Source organism: Melopsittacus undulatus, chromosome 3 (genome assembly GCF_012275295.1).
Source record: "Melopsittacus undulatus isolate bMelUnd1 chromosome 3, bMelUnd1.mat.Z, whole genome shotgun sequence".
Taxonomy (NCBI): Eukaryota; Metazoa; Chordata; class Aves; order Psittaciformes; family Psittaculidae; genus Melopsittacus; species Melopsittacus undulatus.
This window is the reverse complement of record NC_047529.1, coordinates 43,037,931-43,062,219: the sequence shown is the minus strand read 5'-3', so window position 1 is coordinate 43,062,219 and position 24,289 is coordinate 43,037,931. Positions and strand designations below refer to the sequence as shown.

Sequence of the window (24,289 nt, the reverse complement as noted above, 5' to 3'; positions counted from 1 at the left end):
ACTTCACTTTCAGCTCATTGCTTTGTACTCACTATAGACACAGCAAATGTACCACTTTCTTTCTCTTTACAGCAGTGTTATTTATTTGAGGACTGTTTATATATTTATTTTCAGCTCATTCTAAGTAATCTTCATTCATACCATCCTTCCTCAAAGGTTGTATATTCCTGAGCACCAGCCATTCTCAGTGCTCTCAAAATGCTTTAAGTTGAAGCCTTACCAGTACCAAACAGGACTAATTCAATCAGTGTTGCAGACAATATTCCATTGGCTTCTCATCCAAACAATCCTCAGGTTTTAATTTCTGAGTAGATACTATTTAATTTGGGGTTTTTTTTGCAGCTCATTTTTTCTGCCCCACAGGTAGCTCCTTGCTCTTGTTACTTCTGCATTGAATATTTTTTTTTTCAGGCTACATTTCTGATTTGCCAAGAACATTCTGAATTTTACATCTTTCTTCTAGCTATCATCAGTCCCTCCTGACTGCCTATAAAGTATGATACTCATCCTTTCTATCCTATACCATGAAATTACAATTCTGAACAGATTACAATTAACTACAATTAGGTGGAGGACAGATCCACACGATAAAGTCTGACTTCCTGGCAGCAAACCAATAAAAACTGCTCTCAGTATATACATTTTCAGTCATGCTATTGAAGGGTAGACCAATGTTTTTGTTGCAGCTATTAGATTATAAGACATAAGACAATATCATTATCTAAGTAACAAAATGAAAACAGAATACAAAGGAGAATTTAAATAATATTTACAGCAAGAGTATATTTCCCATGGAGGGAAAACTTGCAGCATAACACCTCCACACACAGTCTGTAGCTTCTGTTACCACTACTGGCTTCTAAGAGCAAACCAAGTTCAACCAAGCCCAAAAAAAAGGAGGAAGGCAAAACAAGACTTCTGGATTCCTCAAGGAGAGTCAAGCATGACAAAGAAACCTTTAAACTGCCTAAAAAATCTCCCTTAATAATTTAAATTATAGATGCTTCCTCTAATTTGCATACAGTCACTCACTTTCACCTCAGTTGCCTACATCTTTCTGGTGGCCCCAGAGTTTGCTCTGCCAAAGTAGCATGTGGTACAATAAAAACCATGGTCAACTTGTTTGGTTTGATGAACCGAGAAGTATAAGACTGACTTGGTTTCAAGCATTTGATGCCATGGAATGATACGATCACCAAAACAAAAATATAGGATTGTTCATTTTAATGTACTTCTGCAGAGTTTGGAATGGTAAATATCCCATGTTTAGGCAGCTGTGTCTCATGCTAGGTGATATGCAAGACAGGGCATGCAAATACCATCTTGTTCCTTAACATGCAATATGAGGCAGTTTTTTCGTATTAGGAAAAAAGTCAAATTTAGGTTCCAAGCATTTTAATATTTTTTTTAAATGCAAAAATTATCACAACTACTTTATTTTGGGATACTACGTTAAAATGCAAAGGTGTTGATACATTTTTAATGCTGGAGCTCAGCAACTGGAAACTCAGCATTGTTGTTCTTTAGTAATTATTTGAATTAAGGCTAAATTGAGTAATTGCTAAGTGCCAGGCTGAGATGTACTTTCTATAGCCTAAACCACACTCCTTCCTCACAAGTCATGATGTGTAGCTTCTCATGAGACTGCCCTAAATTATTCTTGAATAATCACTGGCAAATAAAGATCCTTCCGCTTGTTTATTTTCCTTTTATTTTAAGGATAGTTGAATACATTATTAATAGTTACTCTGGAAATACTTTAAAATTGGTCCAAATGTGCTGACTCAGCTTCCACATAACAAAAATGTGACTAGCAGTGGTTGAATCATTTTATCTCTGTCTTAAAATAAAGGAAATCAAGCAAAGAGAGTGGCAGCAACAGCTGGAACCACGTGTCTGTGTCCAAACACAATTTACTCATAAAACATGGGGAAAGCACAGCACAGCTGCACAGCAATTATGACCAAAAAAAAAAGGGAAGAAAAAAAATCCACAAGCCCTTCAGAACTGATGAATAATGATACCACCAAGAAAATAAGATCTGTTGGTGGAGTTACAAACACTCAAGCTTAACAAGTGGGTTTTTTCAGAGGCTGAATCTTCGCATTATAAATGCTTGTTGCTATGGATTCTGGTTTTTACTTCTGATACTTCTTCCTTCCTGGTTACTAGAGCACTTTCTTCTAAAAAAATCCTCATAAATCTTAAAACTGCTTAAATTGTGTTAATCCGTAGCGTGCTTTCTTTAAAAATATGAACACTGTAAAGCTGGCTGACACTTTTGAAAAGTGGGTGTGTGAATATATCCATTTCCAAAACAGCCCTACTCACAGAGTGCACATTTTAAATTCAGCCTCCTATTCTCCATTTTCTTCATTCGAAATATCACCAGAATAGTAGTATGTGTTGTTCTTCATCTTTATAACACACAAAAGCAGAAATGCTTGTCTGCACCTTTTTCAGACAGTCAGCTGAAGCACAGAGAAACTTTCTATAAACCAAGAGTCTTAATTCAGGTTGCCTAATCTAAATCAACCAAAAGTAGGGAAAAAACAGTAACCAGGCAGCAACATGGTTAGAAGCTGAACTTTCAACATAAACTATCACCATCATTACCTTAATTTGCATTAGATAATCAAAGAACAGGTGTTTTCCTTCCATTTGTCCCTCAACACATACTTGCCTTTGATGACCTGTGAAGACCTACTTGTCTGGAGCCATAAAAGATTAGGTTGCATTATCTAGAGCAACCCATTATTCTGTCAGCCAAGACAGCCTTCCATGGGGCCAGTTTAGTTCCCATTTTAATATACAAGCTCTTGAACTATTCCTGGCCCCTGGAAAGCACCTACAATTAGGACAAGCTGCCTCAAGCTCCATTTCCTATACCCACTGGTAAAGAATGAGGAAAGGGTTTTCCTAGAATTTACATCTTATGGCTGCTGGAAGACTAAGAATGTCCTTAGGGCAACACACAAGTCCATTAGGTCTTAAAAAGAGGTAAATGCATCTGCATTCAGTTTGGGCACTGGCAGTCAAGTCAATTCATTGAGTCACATGCATGCAGGAAACAAACCCCATGTTAACTACTGTGTAGGCTCACAGAAGTAAACAAATGGAAATTAACCTTTCTAAATTAGCAGTCAGTTATGTTGCAGCAAATGTAAAATTTTGATATTGCAGTAAACTTATGTTCTTAGGAAAAAATGTATAAAACATTTACTACTTACAATCAACACAGGAAATTGTAAAAAAGTACATTTAATGTACAAAAACAGTAATTAAGTACTATAAATGCCTACACATCATCTTATGATACATTTCCTACTGTATAAACAAACACTAGTTACCATAGAAACAAGAGAGCAGTAAACATTACTGGAGTCCAGTGGCTATGGTTCTGTTAGGCTTCATTATTCAATCTTTTTCTTAAAAAAACTAAGTATTTCTGAAAGAAGCACTGATATCACTGATTAGCATGCATAAAAAGTCTTTGTTCTTCAGCATTTGCATAGCAAAATGATAAGAATTATATTAATGAAAAAGTTAAGGAATGCCTTCATAAAAAAGCTCTGCATGCTTGGCCTTATATCGAATTGTTAAGTTGAAAAAATTGTGACATGGACAAAATAATTTACCTTTTCTCCTTCTTCACCTTTACCACCAGCAAAACCACGTTCACCCTGGAACAAAAAACAATAAACAAAAAAGCTCGAACCTAAACATTCTTCAAATAATTTAGTTCTTTAAAACAGTTTTATCGTACTGGGTTTTCATTATGGGATTAAACCAGAAGAAATTATTTAGAAACTGATTGTCGCTCTTTCAAAAAGGTGTGAAAAACCTCTATGAAAAATAGACACGATTTTCCATTGTTTTGTTGATTAACAGTCAAACGTTTTTCCATTCAGCCTAAGTAATCTTGGATTCTTGTCCTGACACTGACACTAAACTCACTCATTACAGTCCTTCTGTTCTTCTGCAGAACCAGTTTTAATACATTTTTTGTTACTAATAACTTCATTTTAATTTTGAAATATGACTAGTAAGCTGTGAAGGTCTATAAAACCCAGAACAATTCAGAAAAAGATATAGATATAATTTACAGAAAGTGCATTCCTTTCACTTTAAAACCATACCTAACTACTAAAAAAACCACCCCAACAAACAAACAGACAAACAAAAAGCCAAAACCAAACAACACATAACAAAAGAAACACAGGAGTGAATTTTGAAATATTTACTCAAGGTCGTCAGATTAAAATATTTGATAATTTTTCAATAAAATGACCTCTTATATTGTTATTTCAGCCCCGATTTGATAATTTAGCTCAGAAGAAGATCCTAATGCATAACCTTACTACATTAATGTCTTAGTCAAATAGTCTGCAACATTATAGGTAAATTATAATTACATTATAAGTAGAATAACTGCTCTTCCTGATGTTCTTGCTAAGGAAGCCCAAGATGTTATTGGCCTTCTCCACCACAAGGGCACCCAGCAGGACTCCAACTCCTTTTCTGTAGAGCTGCCTTCTAGAAATTTAGAACCTAGACTGCACTGTTGCATGTGGCTATTTCCTTCAGAAAGGCAGGACCTCATGTTTGCCTCTGCTTAACTTTATGAGTTCTGCCATTAGTTCATTTCTCCAGCATGTTGAGGTCCCACTGAATATCATACTTGTCCTACCTTCCAGTGCACTGACTACTTTCCTATATTTGCTAACATCCACGAACATGCTGAGAATCCATCATCTAGGTAATTAATAAGACACTAATACTGGCCCCAGTCTCACTCCACAAGGGATCACACTAACTACATAGCAGCTGGAATGTATAGCAGTTATTCCACCCTTGAGCCCAACAGTCCAACTGCTCTTCCACCACCTTCCTGTCCATTTATCCAGTCTGTATTTCACAGATTTGACTACAATGGTATGACTGGAGACTGTGCCAAATACCTGGCTGAAGTCAAGGTATACAACATCCACTGATGTCCCCTAATGCCCACAGTCACCAGAGCAGTCAATGACCTTGGTCAGGCATGATATATTCTTGGTGATAAAAACAGAGGTGAGGCTGACTGTCCTGCAGTTCCACGGATCATTCTTGAAGATGAATGTGATGTTTGTCTGTTTACAGTCATCCAAAACCTCCCCTAGTCATCATGATCTTTTGATAATAACAGATGGCAGCCTTGCAATCTATCAGGCAGCTCCCTCTGCACCCCCAGATGCATACTGTTTGGTATCTTGCAAATGTCCAAGTAGCTTAAGTGCTCCCTAACACTCTCTTCCCTTTCAGTGGGCAATGGTTCATTCTCATACACTCTGCTAGGAGACCTAAGTAACCTGGGAGGCCTGAAGGCAAACTGTTAGTAAAAACCAAAGCAAAAAAAGCATCAGGTACACTCAGTCTTTTCCACATCCCCCACCCCATTAAGGAGTGGGTCAACATTTTCTTCAGCCTCGTTTTTTGTCTACAGATGCAGTTAACAGAAGCCGTTTATGCTGAACTTCAAATCCCTTATTAGCTGCAATTCCAGATGAATTTTTGGCTTCCTAACTCTTTGCCACGTGCTCTGGCAATGATTCTATATTCCTGCTGGGTAGCGCATCCCTGCTTCCACTGTTTACTTCCTTTTTGTGTGTGATCTCAGACAGGAGCATCTTGTTCATCCATGCTGACCTTCTGTCATGGTCGCTCAACTCCCTTTACATCACTGTGGACTGTTCTTGGGATTTTAGGAATCTGTCCTTGAAGACCAGCCAGCTGGGCTTCTTATGTCTGCAGCACAGTCTTGATCACTCCCTGGCCTCCTCTTTGCTAGATTCAACAAAATAAGTACTTTGAAACTCTCCTCAAAGGTCTTGTTTTCTAAGTCCCCGAACATACCCTAGCTCTCTGTGGACCCTCTCTGGTTTTTCCACACCTCTTAAAGTATTGAGGGTGAAAGCTCCCCCCCCACCTCGCCAAACATGACACAGCATTCCAGATACAGCACCACCAAGCAAAGGGGGGAAAATATCTTCCCCTCATCTGCCAGCTGCAGTTTTTACTATCATTGTCCAATATGTGGTTCACTTTCTCCCCAGTAGGAAAGTGAACCACTGTTAGCTCATAATTCAGCCTCATGTCCACCTCCAAGTCATTTTCAGAAATGCTACTGCTCAACCAGTATGTTCTCTGCCTGTACCTAAGTATGAGGCAATAAAGTAACTTCTCCTTTTTCAGAAAGTGTCCATTTTTTTTGCACAGATTTGAATTTAAAATAAATATTACAAATTAGAGGGAATAAGAAATACAGCCAACAGAAAGCATTGAGAAAGTAGTTTAGGTAATTTCCACTTGACAGTGTTAAAATATAATAATATTAGCCACTGGTAAGTTACTTCAAAGAATCTGAGTGTTGCAGAAATAAAAACTTGGATGTTGCAAAATAACACATTTACAACTGACTTTAATTCTCTTCTCTGTGGCAGAATTCTCATAGTAAGTTAGGAAAAACATTTCCCACAAGCTTTTTCATGGGCAATCACTGATTACTCATCCTGATACTGCAGGATTGTTGATCTGATTTTCAATGTTTTAAATATGCCTGCAGTACAAGTCAATGAAATCCTGGCTTCAAACTTATAAATTGATAGATTGTGGTAAGCATGTTGCAGAACTAAATGCTGGCTACCTCATATGCAGAAAATAAGTTCCTTCCTTCCCTCCGTGCTGTATTACAGGAAGTATCTGCCCTAAACATACACAAATCAGGCCTTTGCATCAAGGTCATGCTGCAGAACACGTTTTTGAAATTTTAGTATGAACAAAATAATGTGGAGTTTTATGTGTAGTCCCTTAATTTGTGGAAGCAGCAGAACTATTTCCCCTCCAATTTTCTAAAAGGAATTAGCTGGGCAGACGTATGTGACATTGAGGCTTCATTCCAAATACTTATGGTTAAACACAGCTGCAACCAACAGAAAACAAAATCTGGCCATGAAAAGACTAAGGCAACTGGAACAAATATTACCAGCAAGGTTTATAATACAGATATCACTTTTTGCAAGTTCTGTCCTTACTACAATATTCCATCTCTGGAGAGGAGCAGAAGAGTCAAATGCAAGAGCAGAAGCAGCAGTGCCATCCCCCATCTCATTTTGCTGAGATCATGAGATACTCAAATTTCAAATTTTTGAATCTGCTACCTTGTGGCTGGAATGACCTGAGGCTTAGGCAACTGCTCTTAATGCAAAATGATACTGACAGGCAGGTTTGTGCAACCTCAACAGACACACTTTAGAAACTGATAGTAAAGTTCCTCTGTCACATTATACAACTCACAAATTGGATATGTAATTCAAGTGCAATTTATGTAGATACTGGACAGCTGGCAAAAAGGATGTTGAATGTGAAAATGCAGAAAATGAGAATGTTTTTTTTGTTGTAGGTGGTGGTTTATTTATTTATTTTACCTTGGAACCAGTAAGACCAGGTATGCCAGGAGCACCTATTAAGCCAGCTTCCCCCTGAAACAAAATGTACATAACCATCATATTACAGACCTAACTCATGAGTGAGCTAAATTAGAGAAAAAGACATCTGACATGTATCGCTTCTCGTTCCTTTTCTACAGGAGTGCTGAATTGTCTCTAGGTTTGTTTATGTCTGTTGACTTGTATTTGGTTAAAATATATTTCGCTCTCAAAATATTACATAATTCACAATTACAGATTATTTAATTATGCAGCAGCTGTAGATTGCTTCAGTTTGGATCCCATGAGAATCTTTCTTAAGTTTTATTTCAGGCCCTGATTCAGAAAAAAATACTTCAGAGGACTCTTGCATACTACTCAAGTACCTAAAATTCCAACAAGGGTGCTGTATCTTCCAGTCTCTCCCTAAGTTTTATTAGGTACTTGAGACCACAGGGATCCATGCTTAAATTGCTAGGTCCCACAGGAAGCTGTACATACTAAGCTGATTGCTGGTTTCTAGGCTCTGCTCAATGCTGAGTTTCGTATCTTTCTCCAGCCTATTGGGCAGGAGGAAACGCAAATCTTGATCCTATGCAATGAGGCAGACAAAAATTTGTTTCTCCTGATTCCTAAGTGCATGTTCTGTGTATGTTGTTAAATTACCACCTCCTCTACTCCAAGAGCAAAATAAGTCATTCCCTGACCCACAAATGACTTTCTCCTTGCATTGCCCGTGAAAATTAATCTGATTTGGGTTTGTAAATTCCATTCAAGAAACCACATACTTAAAAGTTTTGCTCAACAACTAAGCATAAGTAAAAAGAAGCACCTTGTTAATAAAAAAAAGTTTTTAAAGGTAATTATCCAAGCTGAGTAACATGGTAAACTTCACCTTCAATATCTGAATAAGGACAAGTTGAGCAAAAGAGACAAATACAAATTAATAGGTGTGAATTGAAAGCTATAGACAATGCAATTCTGCATTTACTACAGGGCCTTCTAAGAAAAGAGATAGTTAAAAAACTAGTATTATCTTGTTTGAATTAAAATATAAAATATTGCAGCAGTTTCCTTTTCCATTCCTTCTTAGCAAAGCATGTTAAACAGTTACAGACCTAGTGAGAACTAGGCTGTACCACTGAAAACTAAGAAGAACCAGAGTCTATCTACATGAAATATGCCACAGTGAAGTATATTAATTTTGGTCTCAATAAATCTAAAGTTACTGAGCTAAGTTCTAATAGAATTCACCCTTGTTCATATTACTTCAAGTGGGAGCTTAGAAGACTTATTAAAGGAATCTAAAATCAAATGCTTTCTCCATTCAATTCATGGGTGTTAATTCCTGGACAGAAGTTTGCCCTTGTAACTCACACATTATCCAATTCAGTTATCTAGCCAAGCCAGGATTCAGCCACAAAAGAAAGTTTGGAAGTTCACTTGTTTGATTCCAAGCCAAGCAGAAGAGAAATGCCTTCCAGACACAAAAAAAAAAGAACAAAGGAAAAACTCCAATCTCTCTTAACAAGAGAAAGAGACAATAAAAGAACAATTACTCATCAAAATGATACAAGTAATTAAGCAAATAAATACAAAGCACTGATGATCTACAACAGTTAAAATACAGCTTAAAATAGCTTGTTAAAATGGAATTTTTCTAACTCCACTCATGATAGAGTTTCCAAACTCTTCATTCCAGCTCCCCTCTGTAAAAATAGATGCTAGCATGCTGGGGAAAATCTAATTAATCATCACAAATAATCCTTAGCCCTTCATTTTCTCCAGATTTACAGTGTGAATTCAGAAAAATTTTTCATCATTAATATTTACCCAATAATATTTCATCTTCGCTGCTATATTGGAGCACTGTCACCTAGAAAAAAAATCCCACATTCACTGTTGTAGTTTATTGTTGGATTTTTTTTTTTGTGGAGACAAGCCATAGATGTTTTGCCTTGCACTGTTTAATCAGTGATATACAAATGCTTATCCCTTCAACACAATGCAAAAATAACCTCTTAGATCAATACCTATTGTTATAAAATCTAAAATGATTGAAATTGTGGTTGCTTTAACTATTCTGGAAATTAGCAATGTATTTATAATCACAGTTTTTAATATATTTATCATTTATTGATTATACAGCTTGTAATTATAATGCAACATCCTATAAAATTAGAGATTCGGTTTATACCTAAGGGTTTTTATGGTAGAGTAAGACACTGTCTATCTGTGTATTTAGAAACGTTCTTCAAATGCATTTACATTCATTTTTAACACTCTAATTTCCACATTTAGGTATTTTTAGCCCCTAAATAAGAGACTTCCAGATTAAAAAAAAAATGAGGCTATCTTAACATACAAATATGTGACCTTTATTAGGTGCCCTGGACACTTGCACTGCCAAACAGTAAGGTGCCAAAAATTAATTAGGCAGGACATTATCTAATCACCAAAAAAAAAAAAAATTGAGAGAAACTTGTTATCAATAACTGGGAACGTGTTTTAGTATTTAGAACATTTTAGGCATTAATACGATTTATATTGGCCAACATGTCAGAACTTTATGATATTCTCTTCAAGGCTGGGAAAGAGAAATAATTTCTGTAAAATACTTTATGCATTTTGCAGATACGATTTTGCAAAATTAAAACAAAACAAGCAAAAAAAAATCCACCCCAAAACCACCAAGAAACAGATGCTTCTGCAGCCTCATGATGAAAACCAAACGTTTTCCTCGTTATTTTTAAATTTACTAGAGCACTGCCAGGAGCTTGATTTACAGAATAGTCTTGGTACTCCAGGGTTACTAGGAAGGAAACTCATCTCAATAGAAGTAAAATCAGCATGGTCAAACACTACTTACTGTTTTGATAATTTATGGATATGTGCCTTCCATTACCCTGAGTATGCCAGATCCTTGGAATAATCTAATAGGCCGGTATTTTAAAATGAGGGCAACTATTTTTAGCATTGCAGAAATGGAGTGTAATGTTCAAGAATGTACTGTCAGAGTCTTGAGCAGCATCCCCCCGTGAAGCACATACCAAGCGGGTCCAGAGCCACTAGCAAAGGCAGAGCTTTGTCTTTAACAAATAAAAATCCCCCACCAACTACACTCCATTATGCAACACCTTCTTTAGTCTACTGAATATTTCCTTATTTCTTTAATCAGGCTCCTGTAAAAGGTTAGGATCACCTGATAGAATATTAATGACATAAAAATACATTCAGCTGATATTTGCCAAGACTTGCCCCATGAATCTCCTGGATTAGTCATGAGTTTCTGCTAACATGACATTTTGTGTCCTAATTATCCTTTCAATCCCACTTGGTTACTGCTGAATTACCAGTACACTTGCTGAGTACTTGCTTAGTGCTATCCTTGATCCATGTGAGGAAGCATAAAATGCTCTCATGAAATAACCTGATGAAGGGCTTGTGACAGGTATATTGGTTCCTTTGCTCTGTCCTGCTTCAACAGGATAAGCAGCCCCAGCAGAGCAGGTACATCACGGTTTGGCCAAAGGGATGAGGGCTGGTCAGAGGATTCTTGTGTCCTTGTGATCAGGGCTCCTGTGGCTTTTTTGCACAGTTGTTCAAGAGAAAGACCAATAAAAAAGCCCTACAGTACTCAACTGCACCTCATAATATAATCTGAGGTCAGGAGGTATCAATTTTTCCTCATTTCCAAACCTTCCTGATACCCACCTTCAGGACAAGGCTGACCAGCCTATCTGTTCAGGCAACTAGACATTAATGCATTCCAAATTAAACACTTGAAAATTTAGGTTTTGGTACTTTGCTTGCAAACTAATGAATCAGCAGCCAGACAGCTCAGAGCTTCAAAGAACATGGCCACAGGGCTCCTTAATCCAGCCTGCACTCTCTTTAGTTGGTATTTTTTCCTTTTGTACTATTAGCATGTCTTAAAAAGCAGGTGATTTGCACAATTTCTATATTCAAATACATAGAGCACACATTTCACAATCGAAGCACATAAGACAAAATTTTGTGTCTATGTTTTGCTCTCACAAATTATTTAGACATGACATGAGAACTCAGAGAAGTTGTTCTGAAGAAACTGGGATGAAAAGATCACTCCATTTGTTTTCATGCATAACTACAGGCTGTAGGGTGGCATACTGTCTTTTTTTATTTTAGTTTTGAAATCTGACAATGAACTGACCAAAGCCTTTATGAGAGAATCATAGAATCAGAATAGTTAGGGTTGGAAAGGACCTTCAGTTCATCTAGTTCCAATCCCCCTGCCAAGGGCAGGGACACCTCACACTAAACCATATCACCTAAGGCTTCATCCAACCTGGTCTTGAACACTGCTAGGGATGGAGCATTCACAACCTCCCTGGGCAATCCATTCCAGTACCTCATCACCCTAACAGGAAAGAATTTCTTCCTTACATCCAGTCTAAACCTCTGCTGTTTAAGTTTCAACCCACTACCCCTTGTCCTATCATTACAATCCCTAATGAATAGTCCCTCACCAGCATCCCTATAGGCTCCCTTCAGATACTGGAAGGCTGCTATGACGTTCTCCACGCAGCTCCTTTTATACCCTCAAGAAAAAGTATGAGCAGAAGAAGAGTCTCTACTGTCAGTAGGTGTACTTTCTGCATTGGGCAAAACACAAGTGGAATTCACTGCTATCACATGTCCTTCAAGAAGTGACAACTGCTGCCTTCTTGACCACCTACATCAAGAATCATTAAATTGTTTAGGTTGAAAAAGACCTTTAAGACTAAGTCCAACCATTAAAAGCACTGCCAAGTCAGCCACTAAACCATGTCCCTAAGTGCCATGTCTACATGTCTTAAATACTTCTAGGAATGGTGACTCAATGACTTCCCTGGGCAGCCTGTTCCAATGTTTGACAATCCTTTCTATGAAGAACTTTTTCCTTCCCTGGAAAAATTTAAACCTCCTTTGGCACAATTTGAGGCTGTTTCCTCTTGAGCTATTACTTCTTACTTGAGAGGAGACCAACACCCACTTCTCTACAACCTTTCAGATAGCTGTAGAGAGTGAAAGGACTCCCCCAAGACTCCTTTCTTCAGCCTGAACAAACCCAGTTCCCCCAGCTCTAAACTTGTGTTCTCAAACCTTCACCAGCTTCATTACTTTTCTTTGGACACACTCCAGTACTTCAACGTCTCTCTTGTAGTGAGAGGGGCAAAAACTGAACACAGGATTTGAGGTGCAGCCTCACCAGTGCTGAGTACAAGGGAATGATCACTTCTCTAGCTGTGTCACCTGAAGCAACACAGTAGAAAAATTTTTGAAGTGATATTACACTCATGGACAACTAGCTGATTTTTGTAACTATGCCTTTTCTCCCTTACAATAGGTCAGTCAAAAGAAATTGTCTGACACACCATCAATTGATTTATTGTTAACCCAGCCATAACATGGCATTAAATCAAATCTAAATTTATTAAAGTTTCAGCAGAAGTGGAAATTAATCTAATTTGCCTTGCTAAAATAATATTTGAAATGCAATAATGTTAAATGTAAGTTAAAACACATTATCCAGTATTAATGAAATGCCAAGGTCTTTTCAAAATAACAAAATATGTTATGATTACTATATTCACCACAATAATTGGAGCCCCAAGCCTATATTAGGAAGGTAAACAGCATTAGTCAACCTCTTAGATGTCAGTGGCTATTCATTAATGCAAGAATTATCATCATTATCATCCATTTCCAGAGCCTGAAAATTCAGGAGGCAGATTCTCAGGTGGTACAAATGCTGGTTTACACTAACAAAGACCAGTGCCACAGACCATTAAGTACAAGAAAACTAAACAAAACCAACCAAACAAAGAAAAAAAACCTAACAAACCAAGGATTTAAGGCAAATCAAAAATAAACAGACCTCATATTCACTGGAATTTCTAATCTAGGAACTCACAGGAGTATGGGTTCTGAAATACCATGTTGTTGGTGTGCTGTAACTGCAAACCTCCTATCAACTACTGATAAATAAAGCAGTTCACAGTACAATTTCCACTTGGAAATTTAAGACTTTCCCAAGAAATGCATCTCCTCACTTCAAAAACAATGCCTTTTGACATTTGATGCATTTCGAAGCTGGGCTAGTATTTGGATGAAGTGGATATACCAGCTATGTTAGTAGGACTCCAACAGACAGTGCCTGACCTGTGAGTCTGGGGTCAGTCGATCTACTGTTAGCTCAAGCAGGCCTAGGACCTGATCCCTAAAGGTAAATCCTTTCACTAAAACTGAGTTTATTTAGAGAATCAACACTACTCTGACAGCCATTTCTCTGGCTTCATTCCTTCCTCATTCTTCTGAGGTTCAGCAGCAGAAGTACTGCTGGTACACCATATTCTAGAGGGTGGTATTTCTTCTGGCTGTTTCACAGCACTGGCATCATCATCCTGTCACTGCAAAGAGCCACACATTTTTGTTAACAGTTCCTGTAGTCCCACCTTCTTCCACCTCAGGGATTTTTTACCAGGAAAGAAAAATGCTCAGATAAAAGCATGAAGAAATGGGATGGGAAGGGGAAGAGTTGGCAAACTTGACATAGTCACTATTACATTATACATCCCACTGGCTAAAGCTCTCAGAGTTCACATTAATCAAGGGTGATTTATAAGAGCATCCTGATACTCTACTATTTCCACAGCTGGTTTTGCCAGCAGTTGCTATCATGGCTCTAACAAATGCCACAAAGATCATTAATTTCTTCCACTCCCAGTTATTAAAAGAAAACAAACCCCCCAAACTGTAATTAAATAAACAGGCCACGGTTGAGGAAATCTCTCTCCAATTATGCAGTGTGCTGTTATGTAGTTTACAGCAAAATCAATATGGAATAGCATTATACACTACTTATTCTCATCTGTTTAGTAGTTTTCCACCTTCACTCTTCCCTCACAGCTGTGGGTGCATTTCAGTCAATACTGTTTCACCTCTGGGCAGTGAATTTCTTTTACTCCAGGCTAGCGTGTGCTATAATGTACAAGAAAGTCCTTCTCACATTATGGGAAGCCACAGGAATACAGAGTGTAACAGCTATATGCCAGAAATCTGCCATTATCCTTCCATGCATACTCTGTAAGGGAATTTTCATTCTAAGGAGTGAACAGCTAAATAAATATTTCTTGAGATCTTACTGTCAACAGCTATAAACAAAAATGTTTTGCCTCTTTCATTTGTAAAGGTAGCAGATTACAACTATTAAATAATTCAACTATGGATTAATTTCTCCTACTTTGTATTTTTCTTATTACAAACTAAAATGATGTTATCTTCATTTATAGGGGAAAATCAGAACTGCCATTCACAACGTAAGGGAAGCACAGTGAAAGGGGTGTTAATTCTGCAGAAAAAGCATCAGCTGACTGGCTTCCTAGTATCTGTAACAGAAAAATCTGGCTGGCGTGAGGTACTTGTTAAATACAAATCAAACACCTGTCAACCAGCTGGGCCCCGTGTGTCACTGCTGAGCCATCTGCAGAAACACACCCCGTGCCAGTTGCTTTACTTAGCGTGGCCTGGGAACAAGAATCCATTAGACAGAAAGTCAACAGTGGAATTAACAGCACTTTTTCTTTTAGTGCCCTTCCACTTACTTGTTTGACTTCTTGTGCTTCTATTTTTGGAAGACTCATGCCAGAGTAACAGTGCTGACTGCTGGTTAGACAAGACTTGGCTCAGCCTCAGCATGTCACATCGATTTAATCAATTCAGACTTGAAACATACAGTACAGATCTTAGGTGTTGATAAATACTGGATAGCAGTGGGAATCGAAAAAAAAATACCCAACAAACACAATATTCTGTTTTCAATACCTACGAAAAATCTTATGATGTGAACAAAAAGCAGTTTTTGTGTCCAACAACTTGGTATCTATGAGTTAAAAAAACCCAATTTGCATGGAATTCAGAATATAAACCCTACATTATAATTTTAAAAGTCTTTTTGGGAAGTATATTTGTTGACATTAAAAATGCCCATCTGAGTTGGAGTCATTTAAATAATTGTATGCATAATACATCTTATGTACCAATAAAAAGGCAAAGGACAGTTAAAAGTTAATAGGTCACGAGCCACAGCAGCCAACAGTATAATCTATAACCTCTGTATAATTTGTACTACATATGATTTTCTACTGCATGAAACTAATTTTTTTTTAACTCTCATGCACTACTTGTAATAAAAGCTGTTAGTCAAGGAGAAAATACTGTTACATATAAATTAAATGAAGCACAGTAACAAAGGTATCCAAAATTATCCTAACATAGATTAATTATTAATCAGATACAAAATCTAGTATTTGAAGTCTAATATCTTAATTCCTCAAAAGATGACCAAGCAAAACTAAGCAAAACATGTCAGACAAGCTGTACAATGCTGCAGTACAGTGAGAAAGTTCCTTCCTCCCCAATTAGCCATCTCCTGCAACACACTGATACCAACTTTTACAACACTAAGTTTTGTTATAATGGATATTTTTCTTAAAGCCATACTTTCTGATGAGATATGAAAAGCTCAGAATACTATTTTAAACCCAGCAGTCTCTAGCCCTCACTTTCTAGCCCTGACGGAGGGAAAAATAAAATCCATATGCCACAGAAATCTCACAGAAAGAACCCAGTAAGTATAATTTATGAACAGTTGAAGAAGAATCCTCCAGCCTGACCCTGCCCTTTCAAAGTTGTAAGGTCCTGACTGAGGCTTCTGAAATGCAGTTAAGAATCCCAGAGCCATGCAGGCTCACAGCTAGAGTATTCATGCATCTCTGATTAAGGAACAAAGAGCTGCATTTAACGACCACATTATTTAACAACTGCATTATTTCTCACTTCCACGTTACATAACAGGCTAACAAAAGCCTGTCCTGCATGGCACTGTGCCACCCTCGGTTTTGCTCCCAGCAGCCCAGACCTCTAATAAAATGGATGGTGACCTCTGGTTTCTTTGGCCACACCTCACATCACAATAGCGGCTGCTGCATGTTGGGGACCTGTGACCAGCCAAGTTCTGGTGGTTTTTACAGTTTCATTGCAAATACCAGTGGGTATAACCTTCCACCCCCACCCTTATCTCACCAGTGTAACTTGCCTGAAGTAGCCCATGGCTTTGATGCCGAGCAATACAAGCATTAGCATCTGGTTCCCAAACCACATTTGCACTTCTGTTCCACTCAGATGTACTAATCTGATATTGAGCAAACCACAAGAGGACAGAAGACAATGCCACGGCTTCCCTCAAATGGGCTAGCTGACAGACTGAGGCATAATTTTGCCCTCCCCTCAAAAAGCAACAAATCTTTAATTAAAAAATGAAGTCTCTGCTCACCAACAGCACAGTCTACAGGAGTCACTAATACACCACTCCTTCCAGAATGGAAATAACACCCAAGCAGTGTCACTGCACACAAGGTAATTTGATGCCATGGAGCTTTCTATCGAGAACCAAACTGTACTGCTGTCGTTTAGCTTTAGGAATTGAAAAACCAGGGAGCTCAACAGTTCCTGGAGTTATGAACTGCAAAAATCACCTAATAAGGCAAAAATAAGTCAGCACAGCAGACAGCTTTCTGGAATCAAATTTATGATCAAAGGCTATTCAAAACACTTCCTTCTAACGCTAAGGAGAGAGCAAGCAAGAACTATACATGCTAAAGCTATGAAACAAGTTTTGAAAATGTAATGCTCTGAAGTATATTTGCCCAGTAAGATTTTTAGAAAACACATATATGTATCAGACAGCTATTGAGAGCTACTGCTTTCATATTCATCCACCTCTTAAAATCAGGTATGTCTTAGTTGTACACAAAGGTATCACCGAAAACACAGAATACAAAACTCATACCAAATCTGTTCCAGTAACAGATTGTGTCCAACTGCCTGATTTCCAACAGCCAGCAACTCTTAAACTCAAGGCTTTAAACTCAGCGGTAATAAAATTTCCAATTGGAAAAAACAGTCTTTATTTTTTGAGGCTAATCTAAGTACTTGTTTACCCACAAAACCCTAGTTTTTAGATATCTGCACCATATTTCATATTGAAATGCTCTTTTGGCTTCACATACTTACAGCTCAAATTCTACTTTGAAAAGCTGTTAAATACCTTTTCCCGTGTTGTGATTATACTCTTTTTATCTCTTTTGGAGACTCCAGAGTAAAGCAGTACAAGGATTTTTCGAAAGCCGCATAACTTGTAAAATTTATGTCCATACTTGACCTAAAAATACTGAAATACCACTGATTAGCAATGACAGGAACTCAGAAATTGGGCATCACTGAACAAAAGGCTGAGTAAGATGGCTTTAAGCAGTAACTATCTAGTGCTCCACATGCGTTTTTGGAAGCTTTCTCAGAGATACCGATGAGCTACTTCAGAAATATCCTGACCTCTGTCAAGGATCTGTACTGCACATGAAATATGAAGGCACTGTGTCCAGAGATTTTTCAAGACAGCTGCAAGGAAAAGACTGCATTACTATAACCTCGACACCAATGGCTCCTCAGATTTGTATATTTGCATGAATGACTGGTGCTCCAGGAGTTCATGCTGAACTGGCATAAAAGACCATATATCATTGGTTCTTCTGAAAAGTCAGATATGCTTTGGAAAATTCTAGACAGTTTCCATGGTCTAGCTGGAGCTATGGGGAAAGCAGGTAAATGGTCACAAGGATACTCATGACAACACAATTTGATTTGCATGTACATTTAACAAGTTTTCAGTTGTGGATCTTATGACCTAGCTGGCACTGAAGACTTGATCCTGTAGTATGGAGGTGGGTTTTGAAAGCATCTCTGAAAGTAATTTGAAGTCCCATGCTATATTAGCATGCTATCTATTTTTTCCCAATTTTTAACTTAATGTATATATATATTTAAATCATATTGGAAATCAAATGGACATTTTTAAGCCATGCTTTATACTAAGTTTCTGAATTCAACTTCTTCTCTAAAAAAAAACAACAACAACAAACCCAAAACCTTGCAACACAGCAGTTTTCAAACTCACATTCTCAAGTACCACTAAGGGAAAGGGGAGCTCTTCCCACCAGGCTGTTCAGGAAGTGTTAACATGCCGCTTTGGTGTGGCACACATACCACAGATGGTATTTATATCTTGTTTTGGAAATCCTTTCAGTAATCATGTGTTTTTTACCTGTACCAGGTACAAAGAGAACCCTGTTAATTACAAAAGCGTTACAGAATTTAACAAGAATAAAAGTATCAGTGCTGAGTTTCAGAGTCAGTTATAATTGAACACAGAACACTGATAGTGGGTTTGAGAAAACTGAAACTACAGATAACCATCTCATAAAGCTAAATGAGAAAAACACCATCATAAACAACACAATATATTCTAGTCCTGCTACCTTCTGGCTTACAAAATGTATGTGTTCATGCACACTTTGTTGGGTCCTTGCCACAAACCCTAGAATGGTTTGGGTTGGAAGGGACCTTAAAGCTCACCTAGTTCCAAACCACCTGCTCCAGGCAGAGACACCTTCCACTAGACCAGGTTGCTCAAAGCCCTGTACAACCTGGCCTTGAACACTGACAGGGATGGGGCAGCCACAGCTTCTCTGAGCCAACTGGCTCAGTGCCTCACCACCCTCACAGGAAAGAATTTCTTCTCAATATCTAATCTAAATCTAACCTCTTCTAGTTTAAAGTCTTCAAACCTTGTCCTGTCACTACATGCTCTTGCAAAAGTCCCTCTCCAGATTTCTTGTAGGGTCTGTTTAGGTACTGGAAGGCTGCTATAAGGTCTCCCCAGAGCCGTATCCAGGCTGAATAACGCTAAAGTACATGCAAGCGAACAAAAGGAACAATTCCTTTACAGATAAAATCCTTTACAGATACCTACTGTATCTTCATGTAAAACCAATTCATGACTCCTGAGTACAAATCACACTTACACAGTTGATAGAGCTCCTGAAATGTACACTCAGGGCTTTTTTTTCCTTCTAGTCTGACTTTGAATATAAACCTAAGTTGTGTAGTGATAAACATTGTTTTTATTCATATAAGCATTTCTTTCTCCTTTCAGTATGTCTAAACTGTTTATTTTATTAATACACTGCAGGAGCACCCATACAGTGCAGTAAGAAATGCAGAGCATACTGAATATTTCCCTGCCTCTTCAGGCCTACTGTGCAAACCCACCTATTTTAAAAAGCTTACTCGATATATTTACTACTTTAGGCTGTCTGTTCATAACCTAGATTGTGAAAAATTAGGCAAGAAACCACAACACTAAAGCTAAGCTATTTGAAAGTCACGTATTTAAGGTCAATGGTGTCACAAGTATTTCACAAAATGTCATTTACGAAACATAGATGCATTATTTCTATTACTATGAACTGTATTCACAGAACCATCAGAAAGCAATCACTGTGGAGGTCTGGATAAAGGGAAACACAGAAAATCAGTTTAGTCTGGCAAGTCTGAATTTTCTGAATGACATTTCTGGCTACATTGGTTTTATTTTTCAGAATGTAGTGACCAAGGCAGAAGAAAAAGTATTTGCATAATAGGAAAATATAGTCAAATATGGGCTGGCCAAGAACAGAGCAAATTACTCACCTTCAGCAGCTTGAGTCCTTTGAGCCTTGATGCCATCCACACATTCTCAGAAGCTTAAGAGCTTTTCAGCTAGCAAGACCCATATAACACCCATGAGCCATAACTCAACAAGAGGCTTAGTACTTTGTATTAAAGTACATGCCATGGTGGCACCCTCTCTCTCAGAACCAGGAACTCTCCCACTAAACTTTTTAAGTACACAAAGTTCATCCACCGTCTAAAATGTGATATGTCAAAACAATTGAGCTGAGCATCTTCACTGCCGAGGCATCACAGACCTGCAAAAAAAAAACCCCACCCAACCCCAAAGAGGACTACAACAGACCCAGAAGCAAAGTGAAGGAAAGTATTTGAGACATTCAAGTATCAGCTGAGTAACACAAGTGCAGGTAACAACTAATCAAGTCTACAGAAACAGGCCTTCTAATAACCAAGCTGATCTCATTCTAAGGTAAACTTCTAAAATAAGTCAAATGAACTGATGTTGTTGCTTACTCATAGCAACCTGAGTAAGATCTGCCATGTATTTATTCTCTCAACCTTTCCCCAAGGAAATAAGTGTCAACAATGGAATATTGCAGTGGACAGGTTTTGGGTGGATCAGAAAGAATGCGTCTGCTCTCTGAAGCCTCAAACTGCATCTACATAACAAATACTTGTATTGTTTTTTTTCTTTTTCCTGTTTCTAACTAGGGACTCGCGGCAGATCTGCACAAAGCTCAGACAAATACAGTGCAGAAAAACATAAAAATAGCCATATCAGTCAAATATAACATCTCCAACAAACGATAATGGGTACTGAAGGGTTTAAGAGGACAAACAAACATCAGTAACCCCAGAGAATGGTCTCCCAGCATAGCACAGTTTGTACCTCAACTTCCTGAAAAGTAGGCTACGCCTTTGTATATAGCAGTGCTTGAAGCATTTTTATTCTTTTGCTTTATTCAGTTGTCATAGAATCTATGTACATTGTTAGCATCCAGAACCTCCCAGAAAAAGCACAAATATAACAGACACACAAAAATTTATACAGCTCTTGATGCACCAGCTGAGAGACAGAACATGTTAACACCATCCACAACACAAGGAAAACAAAGCGATTCTACCTCCAGGAAGGAGCCAGTAATTCCACATGGCACTGTACTACTCTGCACAGACATGACAACTCTGGCTAGCAGAAGCTGGGCGGCTGGATCTCAGTTTCTTCATCTAGCTTCGCTTATCCAAAATATTTTGTTTTTTCTTTTTTCTTTTTTTTTCCTTCTAAGCAGATTTTGGGTTTGCCAGTTTCAGATTCCACAGTAGTTTATTTTAAATTTGCAACAATGGCATGGCTTTTATGTAGTCTGAATTAAAAGAGTTGCGATCTTCAGTAAAAGTACAGTGCCTTGATATTAAATATGATCTGACTGTTGAGCCTTACATAAACTAACAGAAGCTTTGGGATTTGGTCTGACAGTGAAACCGCAAGGCGCTAAGCAAAAAACCCCAAACAGTATTAACCATGGAAACTGTAATAATAACTTGCACTGGAAAAGCAATTTAGCTTAGTATTTTTAAAGAATGGTAACATCAGAGAAGGAGCTGCAGAAAGAGCCAAGGGAAAACAAAGCTTCATTCTAGATCAATTCCATTCAATTTACAATGTTTTACAATAACTCCTTCCACTAATTCACATCTGGGAGCACAAGAAAGTAAAAGCTGTCTGGATCAAATCAACGGTTTTTCTAGTCAAGTATATGACTACAGTTGTAGCAACAACAGATGCCTACAGAAAAGTATAACCACAGGGCAAGCATAAAGACTTCTCCAGTGGGTTTCCGAGACTTCAGTGTCTTGGAGCTCAAGAACTTTCAGACAAGCAGCAGTGTCTGACACACTCCATGGGTTTTTCTTCTATCAAACCCTCTGGCAGAATGTTCAAACTGTAGTCATATAATAGGAAGAAGAAACCCTTTCTAACCTTTATGAACTTGCTATCAGACAGGTTTGATGCCCCAGTTCACACACTGAAAAGGAGAGTAAAATAAATAAATAGATTCCTACTAGTCTTTTTTGTTCCTTTCATGATTGTATAGAGCACAGAACAAGACATATTTTATGTTAGTAGCGCCTTTCTCAAGCCAAAGTCCACCTTAACTGGAAGACGCCCAGTGCTTTTTGTCACTCTTGTCACCTACTCTGGATCTTTTCCAGTAGTATTTGATCCCCTATACATCATTCAACACGCAGCCCAATATGGTTCCATTATATGACATTAAGATGCTTTTGCTTTGTTCCCTATTCTCTTTCTAATCATTCCTAAATTCCATTTATTTGACTAGTACTTAACAGTGAACATAGATTTTCATAGATCTGCAATTTTAAGTAATAGCTAGTCCCATCTGACATGAAATATGTAAAGTTGGCTTTGTTTTTCTTCTTCATCTGCTCTTTAGTATTACTTTCTCCGAGTTTTACATACCACTCTATGATTCAGTCCCTCAACATTGCAGAGTCCTTTGAACATCTTTGCAGCCTGCTCTCAAATTTTATTTTAACTCAACTCTCTGGTAATATTATATATCTAACTCCTCTTTTAACAAAAAATTTGAGAAAAAAATACTGAGTAAAAGACAGTTTCATATCTTGTTAATTACAGATTTCAAATGTGACAGTTGAAGTGAAACTCTACTTTCAGTATTTAGAAATCTGGGTAATTACAAAATAAACCAAATCCTCACACCATTACTAAAATGTTGCATATACATGAAAGCAGCATGTCAACCAATAAGGTGCAATACCAAAATGCAGAGCCTCTCACAGCAACAGCTGCTTTTAAAAGGCATACTTGGTTTTGGCACTGAAAGAGCAGAAACTTGAAGTACACAATGAAAAAGAACCAGAATTGAGGGTTGAGGACTAAAATCCTGACAGTAAAAAATGTGAATAAATAAATAAATGAATAAATAAATAAATTAGTGATGAGCATTAACACAGGCATCTGGAGAGTTTCCACTTATGCATCAACTGACTTCCATGTCTAAACAGAAAATCTAATATTATTTCAACTGTTACTATGGAACAGAAGAAAAGTCAGAAGAGGTCAAATGATTAGAAACTCTAGCAACACACTGTTTCCTTGATGTTATGAGGGCTGTCTATTATATGGAAGATGGCTGGTATTAGGCTAGTAGATCTCCTCTATTACAGGCAACTAACTCTAAACTCAATGCAGGCACAACTTCCTTAATTTAAACACTGTATTCCAAAAGGAAGTGAAACTTATAATCTTGAATACACAGGTACTGAATACACATGCTTTCATAGCCATGGCTATTCTCATGTCTTTGCTTAGTGTCCAATGGTATTTACCTCCAAGGTCTACCAAGCAGACTGTTAAGAGCATAAGAGCCTTTTCTAAGCTTACAGGCCACAAACTGCACAGTGGAACAAATAGCTTCCTTTGGTTCTGTATATCCACCCCCTCCTATTCCTTCCTGAAAGCAAACAAACAAACAAACAAAAACCCCAACATAAAGCAAGGACATCTGTAGACAATATTACTGGTCTGAGCAGATTTTTCAGTGTGTTACAAAACTATGGCAGTGCACATAAGAGAACTTAATTTTCTAACAGAAGTGCTCTATCTTCCCATTTCTGTTCACAATTACAAATAAGCCACTGACATAATTAACACTTCCCATGACTCAATTTACATACCAATACATGCAAACATACCTTTTCACCAGGAAGACCAGCAACACCATCCTGTCCTTTTGCTCCCATTTCACCCTACAAAACAAATCATTCAGTTAGAAGTTCTAAAAACTTCTGAGGTTAACAACTACTCAGGTCATATCTGATTCAACAGAAAAGCATCCTCTACTCTGCTACCCTGATTCTGTCATGTTTAGTAATAAAACCACTGTTGAGGAGGATGTCTTATATGTAACAATAAAATCAGACAAAATAAATACATTTTAAAACACCTGTAATGTCAATTAAGATCCTCATGTGACAAATACTTACACAAGCATATTTCCATAGAAAGCATGTCTGCTGATTTTAAGGGAATTCACTGTGACTGCAGAGTGAAGCCAAGTGGGTCCATTTTCACCTTGTTGAGTGTGTTTTATACTGAGAAAGCTCAACATATAATAAAGGTTTGCTTTGTCTAAGTCTAATTTTTAAAAGACACTCTCTAAACTCAGCTCCTCTCTCCCTCCCTTTTA

General features: G+C 37.7%; 1 protein-coding gene across 1 annotated transcript in view; it reads right to left on the bottom strand.

The window, feature by feature from the left end:
- COL19A1 (collagen type XIX alpha 1 chain) overlaps positions 1-24,289 on the bottom strand; it is a 181,928-nt gene that overhangs the window by 116,519 nt on the left and 41,120 nt on the right. The window contains exons 10-12 of the mRNA XM_034060919.1: positions 23,796-23,849; positions 7,467-7,520; positions 3,639-3,683 (exon numbers count right to left, since the gene is read on the bottom strand). Coding sequence (XP_033916810.1) covers positions 3,639-3,683; positions 7,467-7,520; positions 23,796-23,849 — 153 coding nt within the window. The remainder of the gene's footprint in view (positions 1-3,638; positions 3,684-7,466; positions 7,521-23,795; positions 23,850-24,289) is intronic.